The sequence below is a fragment of the Clinocottus analis genome, unplaced genomic scaffold (genome assembly GCF_023055335.1).
Source record: "Clinocottus analis isolate CAN_PGR_092001 unplaced genomic scaffold, fCliAna1.0.p SCAF_15, whole genome shotgun sequence".
Lineage (NCBI taxonomy): Eukaryota > Metazoa > Chordata > Actinopteri > Perciformes > Cottidae > Clinocottus > Clinocottus analis.
The window spans coordinates 18,637,917-18,664,245 of NW_027175876.1; the positions used below are offsets into that span (position 1 = coordinate 18,637,917).

The following is a 26,329-nucleotide window of genomic DNA, read 5'->3' on the forward strand; positions in this document are numbered from 1 at the left end:
TTATTAAGTGTAGAGTTAAATGGAGCATAAAGAGGGGAATGCTTCAGGTCGTGATTGACAGGTCACTTTCTTGGCGTTTTCTGGGAGTTGTGGGTGTTTTTGTCTTACAACTTTAACCCTTTAACGGTGTGTTTTCAGCCGTTCAGGTTATTCACCAAGATGCCAACAGAACCTCAAGGCTTTTTGGAACCATAACCCACAAACCAATGGGTTGACATTTCCTATGAAGCGGTCCAGGACTGGATCGCTGCTCCAGGAAACATGGCCGACCTGTTACCCGTCAGTCTCGTTAACGTCTAGTTTCCAGAAGGACTCCCGCTGAAGGAGCAGGATCCAACAAATAAAACTAAACTAACCTTGTCAGTGTAATTTGTCTTGTGCGTAGTCTCGTTTCTTCTCATTACAGACAACACAGGGTGTCCTCGCTGAGTCCTAATTACAGAGGAAAGCTCCGCTGGACTGACGCGAGCTGCCGCTTCCCTGTTGGAGTTAAGCGCTCGTGCTGGCGATGATGAATGTCTTCGAGCTCGGGGGCTTTTCAAACCCCTAACTGTTGGTCAAATTTGTGTTGAAAGGACAATAAAGTTGTGCGTTAGTTGTCTTGAGCTTGTGCACGCGCACAAACCTCGCTGTGTAATTTATGGATGTCACACATGCACACGGCATTCCCCGAAGCAGGAGATCATCATGACATTCCTAAACAATGTGCGAACGCCGGCTTTAAATAAGCCGTCTAGTGATAGGTGTGTGCGTGTGTGTGTGGGTGGGTATGGGTGTGGGCGTGTGTGCGTGCATGCGCGTGTGTGTGTGTGCGTGTGTGTAAACCTTGGAGTGAAGCCCTTGAGTGGAACTGAAGCTTATTAAACTGTGTTTCTCGTTTCACAGGAGGCATGTTTGGTGGATCCGTGCATTCCTGCAGCAGCACGTCATCAGAGTGTAAACAGGTTCATGATTCAGACTTTTGGGAACAAGATGGCTCTGATCGAGACTCAGAAAGTCCAGATTCATCAGCAAGAACAACAACCCGTCAAGCACAAGAGGGCTGAATAACTGACAGACTCGCAAATCGTCTTTCGAATCCAAGACACTAACATCTCGAACCAGAGTTGAGTGTAACACAGCGGAGCATCTGAGACAGTTTTTAGTTTGTGTTGGCAACAGAAAACAATCGTGGCTGAAAAGAAGTACACGGTTCATCTTCTTAAAAACACTAAAATACTACTTTGTTACTACTTTGTGGAATGGCAATACTGTCATGACAAAGCTGCACTGTGACTCCCACATGTAGCACCCCTCTTCTACATATAATGTAATGACTCCCACATGTAGCACCCCTCTTCTACATATAATGTAATGACTCCCACATGTAGCACCCCTCTTCTACATATAATGTAATGACTCCCACATGTAGCACCCCTCTTCTACATATAATGTAATGACTCCCACATGTAGCACCCCTCTTCTACATATAATGTAATGACTCCCACATGTAGCACCCCTCTTCTACATATAATGTAATGACTCCCACATGTAGCACCCCTCTTCTACATATAATGTAATGACTCCCACATGTAGCACCCCTCTTCTACATATAATGTAATGACTCCCACACGTAGCACCCCTCTTCTACATATAATGTAATGACTCCCACACGTAGCACCCCTCTTCTACACATAATGTAATGACTCCCACACATAGCACCCCTCTTCTACATATAATGTAATGACTCCCACACGTAGCACCCCTCTTCTACATATAATGTAATGACTCCCACACATAGCACCCCTCTTCTACATATAATGTAATGACTCCCACATGTAGCACCCCTCTTCTACATATAATGTAATGACTCCCACATGTAGCACCCCTCTTCTACATATAATGTAATGACTCCCACATGTAGCACCCCTCATCTACATATAATGTAATGACTCCCACATGTAGCACCCCTCTTCTACATATAATGTAATGACTCCCACACGTAGCACCCCTCTTCTACACATAATGTAATGACTCCCACACGTAGAACCCCTCTGCTACATATAATGTAATGACTCCCACATGTAGCACCCCTCTTCTACATATAATGTAATGACTCCCACACGTAGCACCCCTCTTCTACATATAATGTAATGACTCCCACACGTAGCACCCCTCTTCTACATATAATGTAATGACTCCCACACGTAGCACCCCTCTTCTACATATAATGTAATGACTCCCACACGTAGCACCCCTCTTCTACATATAATGTAATGACTCCCACACGTAGCACCCCTCTTCTACATATAATGTAATGACTCCCACACGTAGCACCCCTCTTCTACATGCAATGTAATGACTCCCACATGTAGCACCCCTCTTCTACATATAATCTAATGACTCCCACACGTAGCACCCCTCTTCTACATATAATGTAATGACTCCCACATGTAGCACCCCTCTTCTACATATAATGTAATGACTCCCACATGTAGCACCCCTCTTCTACATATAATGTAATGACTCCCACACGTAGCACCCCTCTTCTACACATCATATAATGACTCCCACACGTAGCACCCCTCTTCTACACATCATATAATGACTCCCACACGTAGCACCCCTCTTCTACACATCATATAATGACTCCCACACGTAGCACCCCTCTTCTACATACATACTGGCTCTGATGAGTGGACCTAAAGCGCGTTTCTCTTGCTTCTTTGCAGGGAAACGTTACAGGATTCACAGCTGTGAAAAGCTTACTCGCCTCCTGACAAGAGTTGCCAGGGAAACCGTTGCTAAGGGAGCGTGGGCGGCAGCACGGCCTGAATCCCGAGCACGCACAAAGACAAACGTGCACAAATATTCCTTCTTCCCCTTTGCATGGACCTACAGCGACTGAGTTGAAGAGTCAACGTCAAAGGCCTCTTGTGAGGATGAAGAGAAGCAGGAAGCAGCAGAGCTGCTCACACCACGACGACGGAGCTCTGCAAAGCCCTCAACACCCGCTCATTCTTGGACTGAAATGTATCCACTCGCTCCCAAGATTAAGGAATAAAAGGAAGCTGAGACATTTATCCAACTCACTGTTTGACCTAAAACGGTCACAACTAACCAAAACAACACTTGCTATTAGAAACTAAAGCAAGACTCTAGAAGGACAAAGGGTCCATGAGAGAATAGATGGGTTGAAACCATCTTGAATGGCACCACACCAGCTGCAGGTGTCTGTCCACAGCGTGGAGACGTCAACCCAGAACCCACTCACAGCATATTCATCCCTGATTATGGATATGATGTGTTTTGTGAGGTCACAGTTGCTTTTGGCCGTTGTCACTGATTGGACCTGACGGATGACCCGAAAACAAAAAGCCGACGGCCGCGGCTCGCTTCCTCTTCTGATACAATCTGTCTGAAATCACAGCTTCCCGAGATGTTTATTTCAGCCTTCCGCCGTCAGCTGCTCATCATGTTGGTTGATAAATTGTCCTCCGCTTCCTTTTTGTTCTTGAGAAAAAAAATAAAAAGACGCATCATTTGGGTTTTGCCACTTTTGCGCGAGAGACAACGGAGACAAACCTCCAGAAGTCTGGAGAGAGCTGCCGGCCAGCTGGACGCAGCGGCTCGCCTGATTGGCTCGCAGAACCAGGAAACCGTGTGTGAATGGACGGGAGCCCAGATGGACCATATGGACCTACTCATAGAGAGGAGCCAGTCCAAGTGTGACACACACACACACAGACACACACACACACACACACACACAATGTGTCATGTTGTGTCCAGTTAACATAAGACCTCAACCTCGTTATAATGGCTAAGCTAACATATTAGATTTTATAGATGGTACTGCATTTGTGAGTGTAAGTGTGTGTATGTGTGTGTGTGTGTCTGTCAACTGGGAACATGCGGCTGTCAGCTTGCGCTCGTGACAATGTGCAAGCACTCTTCCGAGTGTTAAATACCAGCAGCTACGTGCTAACAGCTAACACAGATCTGTCTTTCCTCTCAGTCTCTCCATCCTCACTTTCATTCAAGACTCATTCCCTCCCCATCTCCCTCTCTCCCTCCTGTCCCTCTCTCTCCCTGCTGCCTCTCCCGACACTCCCTCCCTCGCTCCCACGCACCGCGCAGCTATTAATACGCAGCCTATTATTTCCAGCTCTTCGTCTTCTCTCAACCATACAGGTGGGTTTCACCGGCGCTCCTCAGTGACCTCCTGCGCTCTGTGCATGCGGCAATATCTCCTTCCATCACCGGCCCAAGCATCACGCTCTCATCCCTTTCTTCATCCGTCTTCAACTGGATGCAAAGGGGGATGAAGGGGAGGAGGGAAGTTCGATGAGAAGGGAAGGACAGGCGAGGCAGCGGGGAATGAAACATGTGAATGTGCTGAAACAGAGAAGAATGTGCTGGTATCGTCCCTGCTGCCTCTCCACAGCCCAAAGATCCCCATGTCTGCTCCTGGCTGCAGGAGCCTACAGGAGGCTGCAGGAGGTTGCAGGAGGCTAAGAGAGGCTACAGGGGGTTGCAGGAGGCTAAGGGAGGCTACAGGAGGCTGCAGGGGGTTGCAGAAGGCTAAAGGAGGCTACAGAGGGCTGCAGGAGGCTACAGGAGGCTGCAGGGGGTTGCAGAAGGCAGCAGGAGGCTACAGAGGGCTGCAGGAGGCTACAGAAGGCTGCAGGGGGCTACAGGGGGTTGCAGGAGGCTGCAGGAGGTTGCAGGAGGCTAAGAGAGGCTACAGGGGGTTGCAGGAGGCTAAGGGAGGCTACAGGAGGCTGCAGGGGGTTGCAGAAGGCTAAAGGAGGCTACAGAGGGCTGCAGGAGGCTACAGAAGGCTGCAGGGGGCTACAGGGGGTTGCAGGAGGCTACAGGAGTCTGCAGGGGGTTGCAGGAGGCTACAGGAGGCTGCAGGAGGCTGCAGGAGGCTGCAGGAGGCTGCAGGAGGTTGCAGGAGGCTAAGAGAGGCTACAGGGGGTTGCAGGAGGCTAAGGGAGGCTACAGGAGGCTGCAGGGGGTTGCAGAAGGCTAAAGGAGGCTACAGAGGGCTGCAGGAGGCTACAGAAGGCTGCAGGGGGCTGCAGGGGGTTGCAGGAGGCTGCAGGGGGTTGCAGGAAGCTACAGGGGGTTGCAGGAAGCTACAGGAGGCTGCAGGGGGGTACAGGGGGTTGCAGGAGGCTGCAGGGGGTTGCAGGAGGCTACAGGAGTCTGCAGGGGGTTGCAGGAGGCTACAGGAGGCTGCAGGAGGTTGCAGGAGGCTGCAGGAGGCTGCAGGGGGTTGCAGGAGGCTGCAGGGGGCTGCAGGAGGCTAAGAGAGGCTACAGGGGGTTGCAGGAGGCTAAGGGAGGCTACAGGAGGCTGCAGGGGGTTGCAGAAGGCAGCAGGAGGCTACAGAGGGCTGCAGGAGGTTACAGAAGGCTGCAGGGGGCTATAGGGGGTTGCAGGAGGCTGCAGGAGGTTGCAGGAGGCTAAGAGAGGCTACAGGGGGTTGCAGGAGGCTAAGGGAGGCTACAGGAGGCTGCAGGGGGTTGCAGAAGGCTAAAGGAGGCTACAGAGGGCTGCAGGAGGCTACAGAAGGCTGCAGGGGGCTACAGAGGGTTGCAGGAGGCTGCAGGAGGGTACAGGGGGTTGCAGGAGGCTGCAGGGGGTTGCAGGAGGCTACAGGAGTCTGCAGGGGGTTGCAGGAGGCTACAGGAGGCTGCAGGAGGTTGCAGGAGGCTGCAGGAGGCTAAGAGAGGCTACAGGGGGTTGCAGGAGGCTAAGGGAGGCTACAGGAGGCTGCAGGGGGTTGCAGAAGGCTAAAGGAGGCTACAGAGGGCTAAAGGAGGCTACAGAGGGCTGCAGGAGGCTACAGAAGGCTGCAGGGGGCTGCAGGGGGTTGCAGGAGGCTGCAGGGGGTTGCAGGAAGCTACAGGAGGCTGCAGGGGGGTACAGGTGGTTGCAGGAGGCTGCAGGGGGTTGCAGGAGGCTGCAGGAGGCTGCAGGGGGTTGCAGGAGGCTACAGGGGGTTGCAGGAGGCTACATGAGGCTGCAGGAGGCTGCACAAGGCTGCAGGAGGCTACAGGAGGTTACAGGATGTTGCAGGACGCCACGTCAGCGACGCGTCCGACTGAACACTGTGGTCCCTGTGGGGGGAGGGTCAGCTCAGGGTCTTCAGGAGAGGAACACAGAGTCCACGCCTCGGGTTCTCCCTCTTCTTCTTCCGTCTCCTTATCAGCCTCATGGCTCACACATTCCCCATGAGAAGTTGAGACATTAGCTGAGTGAGCAGACGATTGAACGACTTGACAAACATCTGAGGGCATTTCCCCAGTTTGCCATTGAGCTTTTTCAAAGGGCCGAGTGTGCAGAAGCATATTGTAGGTGGAGCTCCAGCACGAGGAACCCGGAGCACACCTTCATAATGGCCTCATAATATTTTCATACCTCTCAAAGTGTGTGCTGTCCGTCTCCAGCGACCGTCTCTAGCTTGCTAGATTAAAGTGGCGGTTCAGCAGCATCCAAACCAGAAGTTCTATCATCCCCATTAATATGAATGAGTTTACGATTCATTTATTTGAAAGAGAACCAAGTCAAAGTAATCTGTTACCAACGAGAAGTAAAAAGTCAGAATCTGAACGTGTTTAAAACTTGCACTATCTCTCCTGACCACCAGGGGGCGGCTCCTCTGGTTGTATAGAAGTCTATGCTTCATGTTTTAAAACTTGCACTCTCTCTCCTGACCACCTGGGGGCGACTCCTCTGGTTGTATAGAAATCTATGCTTCATGTGTTAAAGCTGCATTCTCTCTCCTGACCACCATGGGGCGACTCCTCTGGTTGTATAGAAGTCTATGCTTCATGTGTTAAAGCTGCATTCTCTCTCCTGACCACCAGGGGGCGACTCCTCTGGTTGTATAGAAGTCTATGCTTCATGTGTTAAAGCTGCATTCTCTCTCCTGACCACCAGGGGGCGACTCCTCTGGTTGTATAGAAGTCTATATAAGTGACTCTACTTCTCTCTTGATGTATTCCCTCAGTAAACATTGTAAACATGAGTTTATGTCTCAATCTCTAGTTTCTAGTCTTCTTCTATACAGCATGATGTTCATTTAGTGCTTTATGGTCTGTTAGAGTCAAACAGACCATAAAGCAGGGGATGCTTTAGGGCGGGGCTACCAGGTTGACAGGTCGCTACCCGACCAGTGCTAAATACAGCGTTGCTATGTCACTCCTCCACTGTCCAAATATGGTCATTTCCATTCACTGATTGCAGAAAAGCCAAGATGGCGACGTCCAAATTGAGGAACTGCAGTCCACAAATCAACGAGACTTCACTCCGTGAACTTCTTATGTCCAGTGAAGTCATGATGATAACTTACAGATCACTCATTTGTTGAACAAATGAAAGTCCTTAAAGTGCTCTGAAGAAGGTTCCGGATTCAAAGCCTGGACCGAGTACTCAAGCGAAACAGCTGCTCATCCCCGGCTGTCTGACGGGGATGAGCAGCTGATTAGATGAGGAACAGCTGCTCCAAACAAGCCGCCATGTTGGCTCAACAGAACGTCTGCATCCTCCAAAGCATATGCTAGCTTTCCCTGTTCAAGAAGAGTGCTGCTAATTAATGTCTTCACTGGTCTGCTCCCTCCACCTCCCTTTCATCCTCTCTCTCTCTCTCTCTCTCTCTCTCTCCCTCTCTCTCTCCCATTCCCTCTCTCTCCCTCCCTCCTTCTCTCCTTCCCTCTCTTTCTCCCTCTCTCTCTCTCTCCCCCTCTCTCTCTCTCTCTCTCTCTCTCTCTCTCTCTCTCTCTCTCTCTCTCTCTCTCTCTCTCTCTCTCTCTCTCTCTCTCTCTCTCTCTCTCTCCTTCCCTCTCTCTCTCCCTCTCAGCAGAAGACCTCGGTCACTGATCTGCTCGCCGGCTGCCGGTCATACGCTGCTAAATGTGGAGCTTGACTGGAACCGAGCGGTGAGGTGAGAGAGAGACGGAGAAAGTGAGGAAACAAAAAGGGAGAGGAGGAGAAGTAGAAGAAAGGGAGAGGAGGAGAAGTAGAAGAAAGGGAGAGGAGGAGAAGTAGAAGAAAGGGAGAGGAGGAGAAGTAGAAGAAAGGGAGAGGAGGAGAAGTAGAAGAAAGGGAGAGGAGGAGAAGTAGAAGAAAGGGAGAGGAGGAGAAGTAGAAGAAAGGGAGCTGGCAGCCAGATCCATCATCACTCTCTGACTGACACAGAAGTCCAAGATCCAAGTTCACTTCAAAGAGAACGAGAAGGAGCACTGACTCACACCTGAAGAATGCTGTGCTACTCGTGTGTGTGTGTGTGTGTGTGTGTGTGTGTGTGTGTGTGTGTGTGTGTGTGTGTGTGTGTGTGTGTGTGTGTGTGTCTTCTTGTTCTCGCTGCAGAGTGACGTCATCTTTGGAAAATGAAGACATTTTGGTGGTTTTAAGGTTTGGCTTGAGATCTAGGGAATGCTGTATGTCAATGAGGGTCCTCACAAAGACGGGAATACAGGGATGTGTGTGTGAATGACAGTGAGAGAGTGAGACAAGAGAGAGAACGAGATGGAGAAGAGGGAGAGAGAGAAACCAGAGCAAATAGAGAGCGTGTTTGATGACTGGATGAACACGTCATGTTTAGAATAATCCATATTTTAGCACAGCTGTTCCTGGAGGGAACGTAAACAAACAAACATGGATGCCTTGTGCCAAGAAGGAAAAAACAGAGACAAGTTCAAACCCTGGAAATCTGGTTTCTGATCGGTGACAGAGAGAAAACACTGAAAGAAGTTCCTGTTTCCTGAAAAGAGCACAAACACTGACGATCCAGACGTGAAGCAACAAGGCTGGAGACAGATACCATGAAGGAAGCCTGAGACACTGCTCCTCCTGAGAGATGCTCCTCCTGAGAGATGCTGCTCCTCCTGAGAGATGCTGCTCCTCCTGAGAGATGCTCCTCCTGAGAGATGCTGCTCCTCCTGAGAGATGCTCCTCCTGAGAGATGCTGCTCCTCCTGAGAGATGCTGCTCCTGAGAGACGCTGCTCCTGAGAGACGCTGCTCCTGAGAGACGCTGCTCCTCCTGAGAGATGCTCCTCCTGAGAGATGCTCCTCCTGAGAGACGCCGCTCCTCCTGAGAGATGCCGCTCCTCCTGAGAGATGCCGCTCCTCCTGAGAGATGCCGCTCCTCCTGAGAGATGCCGCTCCTCCTGAGAGATGCTGCTCCTCCTGAGAGATGCTCCTCCTGAGAGATGCTCCTCCTCCTGAGAGATGCTCCTCCTCCTGAGAGATGCTGCTCCTCCTGAGAGATGCTGCTCCTGAGAGATGCTCCTCCTGAGAGATGCTGCTCCTGAGAGACGCTGCTCCTGAGAGACGCTGCTCCTCCTGAGAGATGCTCCTCCTGAGAGATGCTCCTCCTGAGAGATGCTGCTCCTCCTGAGAGATGCTCCTCCTGAGAGATGCTGCTCCTCCTGAGAGATGCTCCTCCTGAGAGATGCTCCTCCTGAGAGACGCTGCTCCTGAGAGACGCTGCTCCTCCTGAGAGATGCTCCTCCTGAGAGATGCTCCTCCTGAGAGACGCTGCTCCTCCTGAGAGATGCTCCTCCTGAGAGATGCTCCTCCTGAGAGACGCCGCTCCTCCTGAGAGATGCCGCTCCTCCTGAGAGATGCCGCTCCTCCTGAGAGATGCCGCTCCTCCTGAGAGATGCCGCTCCTCCTGAGAGATGCTGCTCCTCCTGAGAGATGCTGCTCCTCCTGAGAGATGCTCCTCCTGAGAGATGCTGCTCCTCCTGAGAGATGCTGCTCCTCCTGAGAGATGCTCCTCCTGAGAGATGCTCCTCCTGAGAGATGCTGCTCCTGAGAGACGCTGCTCCTGAGAGATGCTCCTCCTCCTGAGAGATGCTCCTCCTCCTGAGAGATGCTGCTCCTCCTGAGAGATGCTGCTCCTCCTGAGAGATGCTGCTCCTCCTGAGAGACGCTCCTCCTGAGAGACGCTCCTCCTGAGAGATGCTCCTCCTCCTGAGAGACTCTCCTCCTGAGAGACGCTCCTCCTGAGAGACGCTCCTCCTGAGAGACGCTCCTCCTGAGAGACGCTCCTCCTGAGAGATGCTCCTCCTCCTGAGAGATGCTCCTCCTCCTGAGAGACGCTCCTCCTGAGAGACGCTCCTCCTGAGAGACGCTCCTCCTCCTGAGTGACGCTCCTCCTCCTGAGAGACGCTCCTCCTCCTGAGTGACGCTCCTCCTCCTGAGAGACGCTCCTCCTCCTGAGAGACGCTCCTCGTCCTGAGAGATGCTCCTCCTCCTGAGAGATGCTCCTGGTTATTACAACCATCCTGGTGACTACAGCCATCCTGGTGACTACAACCATCCTGGTTATTACAACCATCCTGGTGACTACAGTCATCCTGGTGACTACAGCCATCCTGGTGACTACAGCCATCCTGGTGACTACAACCATCCTGGTGACTACAACCATCCTGGTTATTACAACCATCCTGGTGACTACAGCCATCCTGGTTATTACAACCATCCTGGTGACTACAACCATCCTGGTGACTACAGCCATCCTGGTGACTACAACCATCCTGTTGATTACAACCATCCTGGTGACTACAACCATCCTGTTGATTACAACCATCCTGGTTATTACAACCATCCTGGTTATTACAACCATCCTGGTGACTACAACCATCCTGGTTATTACAACCATCCTGGTGACAATAGCCATCCTGGTTATTACAACCATCCTGGTTATTACAACCATCCTGGTTATTACAACCATCCTGGTGACTACAGCCATCCTGGTTATTACAACCATCCTGGTTATTACAACCATCCTGGTCATTACAACCATCCTGGTGACAACAACCATGCTGGTGACTACAACCATCCTGGTGACTACAGCCATCCTGGTGACTACAACCATCCTGGTCATTACAACCATCCTGGTGACAACAACCATCCTGGTTATTACAACCATCCTGGTGACTACAGCCATCCTGGTTATTACAGCCATCCTGGTCATTACAACCATCCTGGTGACTACAGCCATCCGGGTGACTACAGCCATCCTGGTGACTACAACCATCCTGGTGACTACAACCATACTGGTGACTACAGCCATCCTGGTGACTACAACCATCCTGGTGACTACAACCATCCTGGTGACTACAACCATCCTGGTGACTACAGCCATCCTGGTGACTACAACCATACTGGTGACTACAACCATCCTGGTGACTACAACCATCCTGGTGACTACAACCATCCTGGTGACTACAGCCATCCTGGTTATTACAACCATCCTGGTGACTACAGCCATCCTGGTCATTACAACCATACTGGTGACTACAACCATCCTGGTGACTACAACCATCCTGGTGACTACAGCCATCCTGGTGACTACAACCATACTGGAGACTACAGCCATCCTGGTGACTACAGCCATCCTGGTTATTACAACCATCCTGGTGACTACAGCCATCCTGGTTATTACAGCCATCCTGGTCATTACAGCCATCCTGGTCATTACAACCATCCTGGTGACTACAGCCATCCTGGTTATTACAACCATCCTGGTGACTACAGCCATCCTGGTGACTACAGCCATCCTGGTGACTACAACCATCCTGGTTATTACAACCATCCTGGTTATTACAACCATGCTGGTGACTACAGTCATCCTGGTGACTACAACCATCCTGGTGACTACAGCCATCCTGGTGACTACAGCCATCCTGGTGACTACAACCATCCTGGTGACTACAACCATGCTGGTGACTACAGTCATCCTGGTGACTACAACCATCCTGGTGACTACAACCATCCTGGTTATTACAACCATCCTGGTGACTACAACCATCCGGGTGACTACAACCATCCTGGTGACTACAGCCATCCTGGTTATTACAACCATCCTGGTGACTACAACCATCCGGGTGACTACAGTCATCCTGGTGACTACAGCCATCCTGGTGACTACAGCCATCCTGGTTATTACAACCATCCTGGTGACTACAGCCATCCTGGTGACTACAGCCATCCTGGTGACTACAACCATCCTGGTTATTACAACCATCCTGGTGACTACAACCATCCGGGTGACTACAACCATCCTGGTGACTACAACCATCCTGGTTATTACAACCATCCTGGTGACAATAGCCATCCTGGTTATTACAACCATCCTGGTTATTACAACCATCCTGGTGACTACAGCCATCCTGGTTATTACAACCATCCTGGTTATTACAACCATCCTGGTCATTACAACCATCCTGGTGACAACAACCATGCTGGTGACAACAACCATGCTGGTGACTACAGCCATCCTGGTGACTACAACCATCCTGGTCATTACAACCATCCTGGTGACAACAACCATCCTGGTTATTACAACCATCCTGGTGACTACAGCCATCCTGGTTATTACAGCCATCCTGGTCATTACAACCATCCTGGTGACTACAGCCATCCTGGTGACTACAACCATCCGGGTGACTACAGCCATCCTGGTGACTACAACCATCCTGGTGACTACAACCATACTGGTGACTACAGCCATCCTGGTGACTACAACCATCCTGGTGACTACAACCATCCTGGTGACTACAACCATACTGGTGACTACAACCATCCTGGTGACTACAACCATCCTGGTGACTACAACCATCCTGGTGACTACAACCATCCTGGTGACTACAGCCATCCTGGTTATTACAACCATCCTGGTGACTACAGCCATCCTGGTGACTACAGCCATCCTGGTCATTACAACCATACTGGTGACTACAACCATCCTGGTGACTACAACCATCCTGGTGACTACAGCCATCCTGGTGACTACAACCATACTGGTGACTACAACCATACTGGAGACTACAACCATACTGGAGACTACAGCCATCCTGGTGACTACAGCCATCCTGGTTATTACAACCATCCTGGTGACTACAGCCATCCTGGTTATTACAGCCATCCTGGTCATTACAGCCATCCTGGTCATTACAACCATCCTGGTGACTACAGCCATCCTGGTTATTACAACCATCCTGGTGACTACAGCCATCCTGGTGACTACAGCCATCCTGGTGACTACAACCATCCTGGTTATTACAACCATCCTGGTTATTACAACCATGCTGGTGACTACAGTCATCCTGGTGACTACAACCATCCTGGTGACTACAGCCATCCTGGTGACTACAGCCATCCTGGTGACTACAACCATCCTGGTGACTACAACCATGCTGGTGACTACAGTCATCCTGGTGACTACAACCATCCTGGTGACTACAACCATCCTGGTTATTACAACCATCCTGGTGACTACAACCATCCGGGTGACTACAACCATCCTGGTGACTACAGCCATCCTGGTTATTACAACCATCCTGGTGACTACAACCATCCGGGTGACTACAGTCATCCTGGTGACTACAGCCATCCTGGTGACTACAGCCATCCTGGTTATTACAACCATCCTGGTGACTACAGCCATCCTGGTGACTACAACCATCCTGGTTATTACAACCATCCTGGTGACTACAACCATCCGGGTGACTACAACCATCCTGGTGACTACAGCCATCCTGGTGACTACAACCATCCTGGTGACTGCAGCCTGATGGACGGTCTCCTCTGGATGAACACAAACCATCACACTGAGTGCCGGTGAGAGGAAGAAGTGCTTTGTGGTTGATAGTTTAATAGATGGAGGTACGCAGCACAACACATTGACAGCAGCGCTTTGTTTCTTATTTTCTTGTCACGTTCGTCGTTTGTTTTCCCCTCATGTATTTTGGAAGGTGGTCCTAGAAACAATCAGGGGCGGGGCCTCGAGCTGTGAGCCGCTGCCTCATCAAGCAACAATGTGAAGTAGGTGTTTGGTGGGTTGGGAACTGGATACGATTATCTTGAAGCCTTCAGTGAGTCTTTTATTAGTGTGTGTGTGTGGACACGCTGTTTAGACAGCGTTACGAGGTCCAGTCCTCTTTGGTGACAACGTGCCGAGCAGCAGCTGCCGTCATCGTTTGGCTCGTCTGCTCTGAAGCTGAGCGGCACGTCTCCATCCATGACGCCAGGATGCCTCTCCTCAAGCCTCCAACAAGCATTCTGCTGGACTGAAGCAACAGCTGGCCTCCATTATTACAGCTGTGTGTGTGTGTGTGTGTGTGTGTGTGTGTGTGTGTGTGAGTGTCTGTAACTATGTGTGTTTTCTAGCTGTTCCAGAGCCTCATTATTACCTGAGGGAGAGAGTGGCCTTGTATGGGGAAGAAAAACAACTGTGGGTGTGCTTGACTTTGTCTGAATGTGTGTGTGTGTGTGTGTGCGTGTGCGTGTGCGTGTGTGTGTGTGTTACACTGATATTGAAGAAGAGGGAGGGACAGAAGTGGAAGCAACAATGGAGCCTCCCCTCCTCCCCGTGGCTCTGAAGGACCTCATCCGTCTGTGCATCCTCACCTTCTCTGCAGCTCCAGCTCCTCCGCGGCGGGGCCGTTCTGGACCTGGTGGTTCTGGACCTGGTGGTTCTGGACCTGGGTGTCCTGTCTGGGCAGCGTGGGGCCTGCAGGGCACAAAGACACAATCAGAATCCTGCTCATAATGCTGTGTATGAACGGGGAGCGGCACTGCACCGTCACACGGCTTCATAACAATAACCATAACACATGTAATCCTGACTTTCAACGTCACGTCCTTATGATCTCCTGATATTCAGAAGTGCCAGGCGAGCCAAACCCGGGCAGTGCCCGGTGGCCGGAGCAGAACTGAACTCCAGAACCGGAAACATTGGAGGAGAGGAACAAGTGGTCCAGGATTTAGTCACAGTTTGAGCAATGAAGCTCCTCCTGACTCCGGGATGAGCACCACTATCGTCACAATATGGACTCAGCTATGTCTGATGAACTCAGGATCAAATGTTGCTCTGCAGTTTTTAAGCTAAGCTGCACAGCTAACTCTAACTAACGCTAATTAATGCTAACGTGACTTCTGCCGCCGAGTCAACGGATCTGTTCAAAACGGAGCATCGTTCTGTTGGATGAGTTCTGTTGGATGAGTTCCGTTGGATGAGTTCTGTTGGATGAGCATCGTTCTGTTGGGAGAGTTCTGTTGGATGAGTTCTGTTGGATGAGTTCTGTTGGATGAGTTCCGTTGGATGAGCATCGTTCTGTTGGATGAGTTCTGTTGGATGAGTTCTGTTGGATGAGCATCGTTCTGTTGGATGAGTTCTGTTGGATGAGTTCTGTTGGATGAGTTCTGTTGGATGAGCATCGTTCTGTTGGATGAGTTCTGTTGGATGAGTTCTGTTGGATGAGTTCTGTTGGATGAGTTCTGTTGGATGAGTTCCGTTGGGAGAGTTCTGTTGGATGAGTTCTGTTGGATGAGTTCCGTTGGATGAGTTCCGTTGGATGAGTTCTGTTGGATGAGCATCGTTGGGGATCGATGTAGAAGCATCGCCGCCGACCTCACGCTTGTTTTTTAGCGAGCATCGAGTTCTCATAAGATCACTTTTATTATTAATTTTCTGCAATGAGACAACTGATGCTGATGAGCCTGAGCAGGACCAGAAGGAACAAACACACACACCCACCGACACACCCACACACACACACACACCCACACACCCACCCACCCACCCACACACCCACCCACCCACCCACACACCCACACACACACCCACCCACCCACACACACACACACACACACACACACACCCACACACACCCACACACACACACCCACACACACGTTGGGGTTCGCTGCTCGTGTGCGAGCGGAGAAGGCAGCGATGGTCACGTCTGAGTCAGAACTCCAACAGCTGTCGGTTGTAGTGTTTCCATGAAGGCCTTCGGGTCGATGCCCGGAAGCAGCAGAGGCCGACGCAGCGTTTATGAAGCACCAATCACAGCATAATGACGTCATGACGTCATAACGCTGTCACAGCAACAAAGGAGACCCGCGTGGCGCTCGGCGAGTTGAGGACGAGTCCGGGCAGCGACAAAAGTTACTGGAAACCAGCAGCGTCGGCTCCGAGGAACCTTCAACACGACCCAGAGCGACTGAAGTCCAGCGGACTCATCCGGTTCACACACTCCGGTTCACATCTGGACCAGGTGTGTGTGCCGTCAGCACGAAGACACCAGCACATCATTTTAATGCTCAAACTTTAAATGGGCTGATTTATTCACCTTTATTATCAAGAATTGCTTTTTGAAAAGGCCTTGAGATTTAAAACTCTATTTCTGAAAAGAGTAAATAAGTGTGTGTCTAACAACATTTCCTGTTTTCTTTGTGACGTACACAAACTGTTAGCATGGCGGATACGTCACGTGAGCTGGGACGCTGTGTAACGTCTGCGTTGGACGGGACGGTCAAACACATGAGACTTTGACCCAGGAGACCCTGCTCGTGTCCCGTGTGAGACCGGACGTCCACCTGCAGCGTCACTCACCTCCGTCATCCCAAACCGCCATCTTCTCCCTCAGCGAACCAGGTCAACAACCGTTACACAAAGACAAGTACACAACGTAACGTTGAACAGAGAGGCGGCTCAGGAAAGACTCAGCCTTTCACTGACCCATCACTGCTGGTAAAGACCAGCACCCTGAAGAGATGCTGTTCCAGACTCAACCACTTCCTCCAGAAACTATGACGACTATGAACCCAAAGCCGGGATCCGACCTCATCTGGAGGACGTTCTGGGACAATGGCGTGAAATGTAACGGAGAGAGAGCGCGGCGTCCTCGTCTGCTCTGGTCTCAGTGGCGTCTTGGTGGTTTTTCTCTCGTCCGGCTCGATATGAACAGAATCAGATCCGGCGCCTGGCTGCCTGTGGGAGTACAACAAGGGGCGGAGCCTCAAGAGCCCTCCTTTCATTATTAGACTTATTTCAATCACTCGACTTATTGTCCAGCTAACACGAGGAACTAAAACCAGCAACTCTGGAGGCGGCCGCAGTCCTTTCCCGCTCTGGAAACAGAGCGTCATAAAGGATGTGAATGGATTCAGTGAGTCAGCAGCACTGAGCCCGGCCCGATGCCGGAGTCTGAACCACAGCGTGAAGCACAGAGAGCAGCCGGCTTCACCACATCTCACAGACACACACCACTTTTATTTGACTGTGGCTTCAATCGAGCCCCGGCTCTGCTAGTCCCCGCCGTTGTGTCCTTGAGCAAGACACTTCACCCTGCGTTGCTGAGTCTGCGGTGTACAGAGCAACATGTCAGCTGAGTGAAGTACCAGCTGCTCTCCAGAGGAGGCGGATCCCAGCCGTGGATTTGTCTCCATGTTTTCATGCTATTGATATGCACATTAATATCTCTGCAAACGCTTGTTAGCTCGTTGTTAGCTCGTTGTTAGCTCGTTGTTAGCTAGAAGAGCTTTCACGCAGAACGTGAACATTGTGCAGCAAAAAAAAGCATGGGCTGAATTCTTTTTACGGAAGGAGGTCTGAGGTTCAGGAAGGAGGTTCTGTGGTCAGAAGACTCAGGAGAACCTCGTCCCTCCTGACCCGAAGCAGCACAGAGCACCTCTACGAGTCTGTCCTTACCTTTCACAATAAAAGCCCTCCACACATCTTCAAATAGCTCACAGTAGTTCAGGCTACAAAGGTTGACCCTAGACGGACAGCAGGCGCGTCTCTAGTCTCTCAAGTCTCTCTCTGGTCTCTCTCTAGTTTCTCTCTGGTCTCTAGTCTCTCACTAGTCTCTAGTCTCTCTCTGGTCTCTCTCTGGTCTGTCTCTAGTCTCTCAAGCCTCTCTCTGGTCTCTCTCTAGTCTCTCTCTGGTCTGTCTCTGGTCTGTCTCTGGTCTGTCTCTGGTCTCTCTAGTCTCTAGTCTCTCACTAGTCTCTAGTCTCTCTAGTCTCTCTGGTCTCTCTGGTCTCTCTCTGGTCTGTCTCTAGTCTCTCAAGTCTCTCTCTGGTCTCTCTCTGGTCTCTCTCTGGTCTCTCAAGTCTCTCTCTGGTCTCTCAAGTCTCTCTCTGGTCTCTCTAGTCTCTCTCTGGTCTCTCAAGTCTCTCTCTGGTCTCTCTCTGGTCTCTCTGGTCTCTAGTCTCTCACTAGTCTCTAGTCTCTCTAGTCTCTCTAGTCTCTCTCAAGTCTCTCTCTAGTCTCTCTCTGGTCTGTCTCTGGTCTGTCTCTGGTCTCTCTCTGGTCTCTAGTCTCTGGTCTCTAGTCTCTGGTCTCTCTAGTCTCTCTCTGGTCTCTGGTCTCTCACTAGTCTCTAGTCTCTCAGGTCTCTCTCTAGTCGCTCTCTGGTCTCTCTCTGGTCTGTCTAGTCTCTAGTCCCTCTCTAATCTCTAGTCTCTCTAGTTTCTCTATAGTCTCTCCCTAATCTCTAGTCTCTAGTCTCTTTCTGGTGTCTCCAGTCTCTCTTTAGTCTCTATAGTCTCTCTGGTCTCTCTAGTCTCTCTCTGGTCTCTAGTCTCTCTCTGGTCTCTAGTCTCTCACTAGTCTCTAGTCTCTCTAGTCTCTCTCTTGTCTCTCTCTGGTCTGTATCTGGTCTGTCTAGTCTCTAGTCCCTCTCTAATCTCTAGTCTCTCTAGTTTCTCTATAATCTCTCCCTATAATCTCTCCCAGTCTCTGGTCTCTCTCTGGTGTCTCCAGTCTCTCTTTAGTCTCTATAGTCTCTCTCTAGTCTCTCTGGTCTCTCAAGTCTCTCTCTGGTCTCTCAAGTCTCTCTCTAGTCTCTGGTCTCTCTAGTCTCTCTCTAGTCTCTGGTCTCTGTAGTCTCTCTCTAGTCTCTGGTCTCTCTGGTCTCTCTAGTCTCTCTCTAGTCTCTCTCTAGTCTCTGGTCTCTCTAGTCTCTCTCTAGTCTCTAGTCTCTGGTCTCTCTAGTCTCTCTAGTCTCTCTCTCTAGTCTCTGGTCTCTCTAGTCTCTCTCTAGTCTCTGTAGTCTCTCTCTAGTCTCTGGTCTCTGTAGTCTCTCTCTAGTCTCTGGTCTCTGTAGTCTCTCTCTAGTCTCTGGTCTCTCTAGTCTCTCTCTAGTCTCTGGTCTCTCTAGTCTCTCTCTGGTCTCTCTAGTCTCTCTCTAGTCTCTGGTCTCTCTAGTCTCTCTCTAGTCTCTAGTCTCTGGTCTCTCTAGTCTCTCTCTCTAGTCTCTGGTCTCTCTAGTCTCTCTCTAGTCTCTGTAGTCTCTCTCTAGTCTCTGGTCTCTGTAGTCTCTCTCTAGTCTCTGGTCTCTGTAGTCTCTCTCTAGTCTCTGGTCTCTGTAGTCTCTCTCTAGTCTCTGGTCTCTCTAGTCTCTCTCTAGTCTCTGGTCTCTCTAGTCTCTCTCTAGTCTCTGGTCTCTCTAGTCTCTCTCTAGTCTCTGGTCTCTCTAGTCTCTCTCTGGTCTCTCTAGTCTCTCTCTAGTCTCTGGTCTCTCTAGTCTCTCTCTAGTCTCTGGTCTCTCTAGTCTCTCTCTAGTCTCTGGTCTCTCTAGTCTCTCTCTAGTCTCTGGTCTCTCTAGTCTCTCTCTGGTCTCTCTAGTCTCTCTCTAGTCTCTGGTCTCTCTCTAGTCTCTGGTCTCTCTAGTCTCTGGTCTCTCTAGTCTCTCTCTCTAGTCTCTGGTCTCTCTAGTCTCTGGTCTCTCTAGTCTCTCTCTAGTCTCTCTCTCTAGTCTCTGGTCTCTCTAGTCTCTCTCTAGTCTCTGGTCTCTCTAGTCTCTCTCTAGTCTCCAGCATCCTGGGACCTTCTAGTGTGGAAGCACATGCTACTGATCCTCTGGATGCTAACGACTCCAAAGAGGATGTGTGTCATTCATTCGTTAAGCAGCTGGTGTTTAAATCCTTAAGGCAGAGAAAACTATCTCTCTCTCACACACACACACACACACACACACACACACACACACACACACACACACACACACACACACACACACACACACACACCTGTACCTACATGAGGGCAGCGTCAGTGAGGGCCTCTGGCAGCAAACGTAGCTCCACAGTCCCATCGGCGCCCCGACCCCCACCTCGCTGCTGGACCTCAGAGGGACCCCCACCTCCCTGCTGGACCTCAGAAGGACCCCCACCTCCCTGCTGGACCTCAGAGGGACCCCCACCTCCCTGCTGGACCTCAGAGGGAGTCCCACCTCCCTGCTGGACCTCAGAGGGACCCCCACCTCGCTGCAGTCCTGGGAGCTGGCACACAGAAGCATGGCGTCGGGCTTTCAGTGAACTTCAGTTCCAGGAGGAAGACGAGAACGAACTCTTGCTCTGCTGTCGTGGTTCTTTTATCCTCCGTAACGAGACGCCTGAGAGCTTTTAAAGATGAGGGAGAAATACCCGACGTGGTCCGTCTTTGTGCCGGCTCGCCTCCCGGCACGTTAGAAGTGATGGAAACAAAGGAAGAGGAGAGAGGGAGGGATGGAGCGTGAGAGGAGGAGAGCTGGACCGAGCAGATAGAGGGGGAACCAACAGACGCCACGAACAGAGAGAGAGAGGAAGAGAGGATGTGGTCTCTCCTCGCCAGCTTGTACTTCCTGGATCTGATCTATTATTCATCAGCTGATACAGAGAAGGACTCGCTGCTGGCTGCACATCATCACCAGAGGGACTCCTGAGCAGGAGTTTGTTCATTCAGATGTCAGGACGGAGTCAACAAAACTACGACATGGAGATGTTACGCAGCAGAAGAGAACTTCTGCTGTCCTCCTCCTCCTGCTGCTCCTCTCCCCCCCCGACGAGGAGGAGGAGGAGGAGCAGGAGGAGGACAGGAAGGTCCAGAGGGAGTTCATCCATTATGAACTGCATGAGAGCCGTCTGCATTCTCCTTCTCCTTCTCCTTCTTCTCTTCCTCTTCCTCTTCCTCCTCCTCCTCCTCTCCAACCCGTCTCGCTGCTGTTGGACGCTCTGAGCGGGCGATGGCGGCAGGTTGAGGTGGCGCATGGGTCAAAACACGGGACTTTCACTGGAGAGTTAGCAGCTCAGCTGATAGAATAAAGACCTGGTGACTTTATATATGATAGAATAAAGACCTGGTGACTTTATATATGATAGAATAAAGACTTGGTGACTTTATATTTGATAGAATAAAGACCTGGTGACTTTATATATGATAGAATAAAGACTTGGTGACTTTATATTTGATAGAATAAAGACCTGGTGACTTTATATATGATAGAATAAAGACCTGGTGACTTTATATTTGATAGAATAAAGACCTGGTGACTTTATATATGATAGAATAAAGACCTGGTGACTTTATATTTGATAGAATAAAGACCTGGTGACTTTATATATGATAGAATAAAGACCTGGTGACTTTATATATGATAGAATAAAGACCTGGTGACTTTATATTTGATAGAATAAAGACCTGGTGATGAGCGGTAATCCCTCCACACTGAGATTAGCTGCTGCACGCTCACACACACGCTGATCGAGTGTTTTGTCTGAGTTTTGTCTGACGGAGGTGGACGGCCAGGAGAGGGCGGGGTCTCTGTCCACCCGACACCTCCCGTCATCAGAGTCTGATGGTGGGGACGAGCTGCCGGCGTCAGGAGGTCAAGGAGCTGGCGTCCATCTGAGGAATGAGTCCATCCATCATCCCGTCAGACAACAGACTAAAAATGCACACGGAGGAGTGTTTATGAACGGCAGATGAAGCTCAGACTGCGATGATGAGTGCCTGCAATGTTTGGCATGCGAGGCCACGAGGCTCCTGACGCGCTCGCAGCTCAATGTCGCGCTCGCTCTGCGATGCAGCAACAAGGAAGGACAGTCGCTCTGTCAACGACAAGCCCGGCGGGTCGACCGCGGCCATGAGCCAGAGCGACTCAGGAGGTAAAACACGGGCGACCGGGCGGACGCATTCCTCACGGCGCCGTCACATTTAGCTTGTGATGTCACCGTCCCAGCATCGACAGCAACAGCACGTGATTGGCTGAGAGCCAGAATGAGCTGTGAAAGAGAAAGGGCAATATGTTCTGCTCCGGTCATGCATGTGGGTCACGGGTCAGGATCAGATGGAAGCTTGTTTTCATCAGCCGGGATCCACAGGAACAGGGAGCTCACAGCCGGCAGCGCGGACCGAAACCTGCTGGAGACCTGCAGGACGACAGCTCACACCCTTTGGTCCAACAGTGACCTTTGAATGCTGACAAGGTCATGAAGCTCTTTACCAAGACACTGCTGTCAGTGAGCCACCGATACGTATGAATTCAACCACGGAGACACATCACAGCAACACAACTCAGCTGCAAAAGAAACAACACAAGGTTTGTTGTTTTTGCCAAAAGCAACAGCACGAGGTCATCGCTCAGCTCTCAGTGAGCTCATCCTCTCCAGGCGGATCCGAACCGCTCTGGATGCTCTCCTGAATATTGGCAGAGTGGAAAGTCATTTCCAGGCGTACATGTGGATGAGTAGCATCTAGACGCGTTACGTCATCACTCTGAGACACAAAGAGCCCGACCCCCCAACACCGGACGAGCAAACTGTTGGAACCATGAAGACCTGAAGCTACAGGGATCTCTCTGCTTCCTGCCGACATCGGCGTTCCAGCTGACGGAGAAGGTGGAGGGTTCCTGGAGATCAGGGCGCTCCAACCAGAACCGTTACGCTGGACGGCCAATGAGCTGCCTGCACGCTGCAGGGCCTCCGCCGCCTGGCCTCCAACCAAGTGTTACCTCCTCCACCCTCACCTGTCCACCTTGTCCTGACTCCATTGCTTTAAAACACCTCAACACACACACACACACACACACACACACACACACACACACACAGGCTGCTTTTATTGAGAATCAAGGACTCAGTTTCAGTAGCCCCAACATGTAACCCGACCTGTACTTTCCTTTAACTCGATGACATCATGCATCCATTCGCACCCATTTATACACCGATGGGAGGAGCTACCGTGCTCCAGACTACGTTAAGTGCCTTGCCCAAGGACACATAGACATGGGCGAGCGGAGCCGGGGATCGAACTGTCGATCCTCTGATTGAAGGACGACCCTGAGCCCCGAGCCAGAGCACAGAGGTGCACAAACTATTTAAAGAGTTCAGGATACGTCCCGTCAAAAAGAAAAGGCTGACGTCCAGAGGCACACCGATGACTTCTCATGTACTTAAACAAGAAGAAAAACATTTCAGGAAATAGCCACATCCTGCAGAAGACCGGCCCGCTAACGAGCTCACCCCTTTCACACGGACTCTTACTCTGAGGTGGTCGCTTGAGGAGTGTGAGCCACGCAGGAGCCCTTTCATGATAGGTGTGTGTGTGTGCGAGCATACGTGTGTGTGTATGTGTGTGTGTGCGTGTGTGCATGTGTGTGTGTGTGTGCATGTGTGTGTGTGTGTGTGTGTGTGTGTGCATGCGTATGCATGTGCATGTGTGTGTGTGAGAGAGAGGGGTTATTTTGGGCTCGGGGGAGTCGGGCTGTCTGGAGGTGCAGGGTGCTGACATCCACACTTCTGCCGTCCTCGTGCTCCTGGACGACCGCTGGACGTTGGAGTCAGAACGTCTGGGTGACGCAGCGGAGAGGGATCCGGTGTCAGGGTGACGCAACGTAGAACACGTACTGAATATAGTGTCCGATCCGCCCGGCAACAAGTGGGCCGGCCTCCTGGGCTGTGAAGGTAAACTCAGAGTGTTCACTGGGTGTTGTTCAGCGGGTGTTGTTCAGCGGGTGTTGTTCAGCGGGTGTTGTTCAGCGGGTGTTGTTCACTGGGTGTCGTTCACTGGGTGTCGTTCACTGGGTGTCGTTCAGCGGGTGTCGTTCAGCGGGTGTCGTTCAGCGGGTGTCGTTCACTGGGTGTCGTACAGCGGGTGTTGTTCACTGGGTGTCGTTCAGCGGGTGTTGTTCACTGGGTGTCGTTCAGCGGGTGTTGTTCAGCGGGTGTTGTTCACTGGGTGTCGTTCAGCGGGTGTTGTTCAGCGGGTGTCGTTCAGCGGGTGTTGTTCAGCGGGTGTTGTTCACTGGGTGTCGTTCAGCGGGTGTTATTCACTGGGTGTCGTTCAGCGGGTGTTGTTCACTGGGTGTCGTTCAGCGGGTGTTATTCACTGGGTGTTGTTCAGCGGGTGTCGTTCAGCGGGTGTCGTTCAGCGGGTGTTGTTCAGCGGGTGTTGTTCACTGGGTGTCGTTCAGCGGGTGTCGTTCAGCGGGTGTCGTTCACTGGGTGTCGTTCAGCGGGTGTTGTTCAGCGGGTGTCGTTCAGCGGGTGTCGTACAGCGGGTGTTGTTCACTGGGTGTCGTTCAGCGGGTGTTGTTCAGCGGGTGTCGTTCAGCGGGTGTCGTTCAGCGGGTGTTGTTCAACGGGTGTTGTTCACTGGGTGTCGTTCAGCGGGTGTTATTCACTGGGTGTTGTTCAGCGGGTGTCGTTCAGCGGGTGTTGTTCAGCGGGTGTTGTTCACTGGGTGTCGTTCAGCGGGTGTTATTCACTGGGTGTTGTTCAGCGGGTGTTGTTCAACGGGTGTTGTTCACTGGGTGTCGTTCAGCGGGTGTCGTTCACTGGGTGTCGTTCAGCGGGTGTTGTTCAGCGGGTGTTGTTCACTGGGTGTCGTTCAGCGGGTGTTATTCACTGGGTGTCGTTCAACGGGTGTTGTTCACTGGGTGTCGTTCAGCGGGTGTTATTCACTGGGTGTCGTTCAGCGGGTGTTGTTCACTGGGTGTCGTTCAGCGGGTGTTGTTCACTGGGTGTCGTTCACTGGGTGTCGTTCAGCGGGTGTTATTCACTGGGTGTCGTTCAGCGGGTGTTCACTGGGTGTCGTTCACTGGGTGTCGTTCAGCGGGTGTTATTCACTGGGTGTCGTTCAGCGCGGCACCGGGACAACTGGTTCTTTTAGTAAAACAGGAAGTCCCTACGGGTGCTTCCTGCGTCGTAAAAGGTGACGATTTCACCAACACGTCCGACTTCACAGGAAATGACTCGTTTAGGGTTAGCAACAGATTGTGAAATACTTGGTTGGCTTTGGCAACAAAACTACCACATGAGGTTTTAGAATAGATCTTCAATTGGGTTAAAATAACCACGGCCGTGCTTTTACTGCAGTGCACAGGTTTTGTGACAGAAACATGAATGTTGACTTGTATCACACGGGGAAGCAACAGCCATCTCCTGGCTGAAAGATGGGCGCCAGTCGGGCTCCTCCCCCACGCTGTGTGGGCTTCAGCGTCTTCCTGTTTCTGTGGATAACATACGATACGACTTTCACAGGGTGTCCATGCCTTACAGGGCAGAGGTGCAGCTATGATGCTGGAGGAGACGGCTCCAGACAGGGAAGACACACGGCCGGCCAAAACAAAGGACCACCTGGATGTAACTCCTGCTGCTGCTGTACCAGCCTGTGGGGGCGTTGCTGTGATCTGAGGTTGCTGCAGTTGCTCCAGTCTAGGTTCAACAACCACCAGGTTCAGCAATAACCAGGTTGTTCCATCAATGGATCGTTTCTTCCCTGATGGCATATTCCAAGATGACATGCAGGACTCATGGGGCTCAGACGGTGAAAGAGGTTCAGACGGCATGAGGCATCATGTCCAACATGGAGTCTCGACCTGAACCCCAGTGAGAGTCTCTGATGTGCTGGAGAAGCTTTGCAGCATCAGACTCTACCATCATCAACACAAGATCTTGGTGAGGAATTAATGCACACTGGATGGAAATAAATCTAGTGACATTGCAGAAGCTCATGGAAACATTTCCACAGCCAATGTAATCATAGCTGAAGGTCTCCAACCAAATATTGGTGTGTGACCTTTTTTTTGGTGTTGACTTTTCTTTTGGCCGGGCGGTGTGTGTAACAACAACCATCTAATTCCACTCAGGTTCTCTGGGCTCCTCAGAACCAGCTGGAGGAGTTTCAGTGTGTTAGCACCTCCACTCTCTGAAAAAAGATGACCCGCCTCTGAATGCACGAAAACAAATCATTTGTTACCGAGCTATAAAAATCCAGACACGTCTCAAAAGGTTGGAGGCTCCCGGGGCCGACAACAACAACAACAACAACAACAACAACAACAACACTGTGGAGCAACGTGCCGACGGCTGACGGGCTTTTTCTCAACTCCTAAACGCAAAGTCAGCCGGGAGGAGGAGAGCGTCACCGCCGCACGGACAAAACACAACGACCGCGAGGACGGCGTCACTCTGGAGGACGCTGAAGCTCCTCTCAAGTTAAGGAACATTTTGAGAAGCCTGAGGGTCGCTGGGAGAAAGTGACCAGACACAAATGTTTTCATCTTAACGTATATATTACAGTAGAAATACATTGAGCTGTTCAAAGTTACCTCTGTACATAACGTTGACTCTAATGTGTCAAAAGACATGAAAAGTATTTAGAAACTGCTTCTGCCAGATGTTGGGATGTCTTTCTGAAAATGTATCTGAATAAAAAGCACATATTGAATATGCTCTTTGGCACGTCGGTAACATAACATGTCAGAAACATCT

General features: G+C 51.1%; 1 protein-coding gene across 5 annotated transcripts in view; it reads right to left on the reverse strand.

The window, feature by feature from the left end:
- The window catches only part of enah (ENAH actin regulator), a 111,048-nt gene that overhangs the window by 21,928 nt on the left and 62,791 nt on the right, over positions 1-26,329 (reverse strand). For all 5 annotated transcript variants that reach the window (XM_068576621.1, XM_068576620.1, XM_068576622.1 and 2 more), the window contains exon 4: positions 14,414-14,516. In XM_068576621.1, coding sequence (XP_068432722.1) covers positions 14,414-14,516 — 103 coding nt within the window. The remainder of the gene's footprint in view (positions 1-14,413; positions 14,517-26,329) is intronic.